This window comes from Zophobas morio, unplaced genomic scaffold, assembly GCF_036711695.1.
Source record: "Zophobas morio isolate AGI-343-1 ecotype UQ-CSIRO unplaced genomic scaffold, CSIRO_AGI_Zmor_V1 ptg000038l, whole genome shotgun sequence".
NCBI lineage: Eukaryota > Metazoa > Arthropoda > Insecta > Coleoptera > Tenebrionidae > Zophobas > Zophobas morio.
Genome location: NW_026972143.1, coordinates 4,219,153 through 4,220,665, shown reverse-complemented (window position 1 = coordinate 4,220,665; position 1,513 = coordinate 4,219,153). Strand labels below are relative to the sequence as shown.

Here is a 1,513-nt window from a genome sequence, read left to right as displayed (position 1 = left end):
ATTTTGCCTTTTTTTTCTTAATATGTGCAGACTTAATTTCGACAACAAGAAACTTTAAAATGGTAAATTTTTGTAGTAATCAACTGGGAATGGCAACTGCAACGGCAACTTCAACGTCGACAGCAAGTTTTTAAATCCCAAGTTACAAAATTTGACAACTCGGTCCAGCAGTTTCGGAGATTACGTATTTAATAAAAACAGCTACACACAGAGAGAGAGACGGAAACGGGAGACTACTTTTTTCGTACTGTATGGGTCATGAAACGTCGAGAAAACATAAAAGTGGCTATTCGTCCGATGGACTCAATTAGGTACTACTTACGCTCGGGAAGAAAAAACACGAAACAGATAAATAATTTACTTTGATAACACAGGTTTTTTGTGAAGTAGGCATATATTTAAATTTCCTCGCCTTTAAATAAATAATGTAAAAATATTTCGTCCAGCATTTTTTGCGTTGAAATAAAAAATTAAAAAACTACCTTAGCCATGTAATTAATTCCACAAAAACACGAAATACAAGGTCGACGATTAAATAAACGTTCATAAATATAAACTCTTTCTTAAAACCCTTATTTTATCTCAACTCTTCACACAGTTTCGTAGAAATGCTAATCGTGCTTTTATCACTTGTCCTTGGTTGTGTTTCTGCCAAAAGCCTAGGTAAGTATCGAAATAAACAATCTCATTTTCAAAATAATTTAAATTTATAGCACCAGAAATCCAAAAGTGCCGAAAATCAGACCCACAACTCGGCGAATGTTTGGCCAAAACGGTCTTTGACTCAATACTTAGGTTTAAACAAGGGTACAACGAACTGGGAATTGTTCCTCTGGAACCTCTTGTTATACAAAAACTGGAATTTGGAAATTCCAGTTCTGGAGCAGTTGCTGTACAACATGTGTACGAAAATTTGAAGCTGTTTGGAATCACGACTTTCACTATATACGACTCCGTGTTTGTATTGTGTACTACAATTTTTTCAAAGTTGGTAATTCTGCTCACTTTTTTAGGGCCAATTTCAGTGACGAAAACTGCTACTGGCGGCTCAAAAGCTACGGAAATCTTGTCCGGATGGAAGCTGACTATAAAATGAGTGGGAAACTGCTGCTTTTTCCTATAAATGGGCACGGAAAATGTAACAATACTCTGTGTAAGTTTCAACAAAAACTATCATCACAGTTGATTCTGAAAAATCGCGTAATTTTCAGATGAATGCGAAGCTATGTACAACACAAGGTGCGAAAAGTACACAAAAAACAATAAAAAATACATACGGATCACAGATTTTGTGTTCAAACTAAAACCAAAAAAGGTTGTTTTTGATTTTAAGAATCTGGTCGATGGGAATGAATACTTGAGTAATGAAGTTCTAAAGACTGCCAACGAAAATCCTATGCAAGTGTATGCAGATGTGGGTCCAGCTTTTGATGAAGCCATAGCGAAGATCGAAAAGGAAATTGTCAATCGAGTGTTTTCTAGAGTACCAGAGGATGAGTTGTTTTTGCCATAG

The 1,513-nt window shown here is 35.6% G+C and overlaps 1 protein-coding gene across 1 annotated transcript; it reads left to right on the top strand.

Annotated features, from left to right (window-relative positions):
• The first annotated feature begins 608 nt into the window (after positions 1–608).
• LOC135140116 (circadian clock-controlled protein daywake-like) lies at positions 609–1,513 on the top strand. The gene is made up of 4 exons (XM_064070530.1): positions 609–663; positions 714–957; positions 1,014–1,153; positions 1,212–1,513. Exons 1-4 carry the CDS (start codon positions 609–611, stop codon positions 1,511–1,513), a joined length of 741 nt encoding a protein of 246 aa, XP_063926600.1.

Coding starts and splice junctions, on each gene's coding strand:
- LOC135140116 (XM_064070530.1), top strand. CDS start 609: ATGCTAATCGTGCTTTTATCACTTGTCCTTGGTTGTGTTTCTGCCAAA. Junction 664..713: donor TGTTTCTGCCAAAAGCCTAG/GTAAGTATCGAA, acceptor TTAAATTTATAG/CACCAGAAATCCAAAAGTGC. Junction 1,154..1,211: donor AAAATGTAACAATACTCTGT/GTAAGTTTCAAC, acceptor CGTAATTTTCAG/ATGAATGCGAAGCTATGTAC.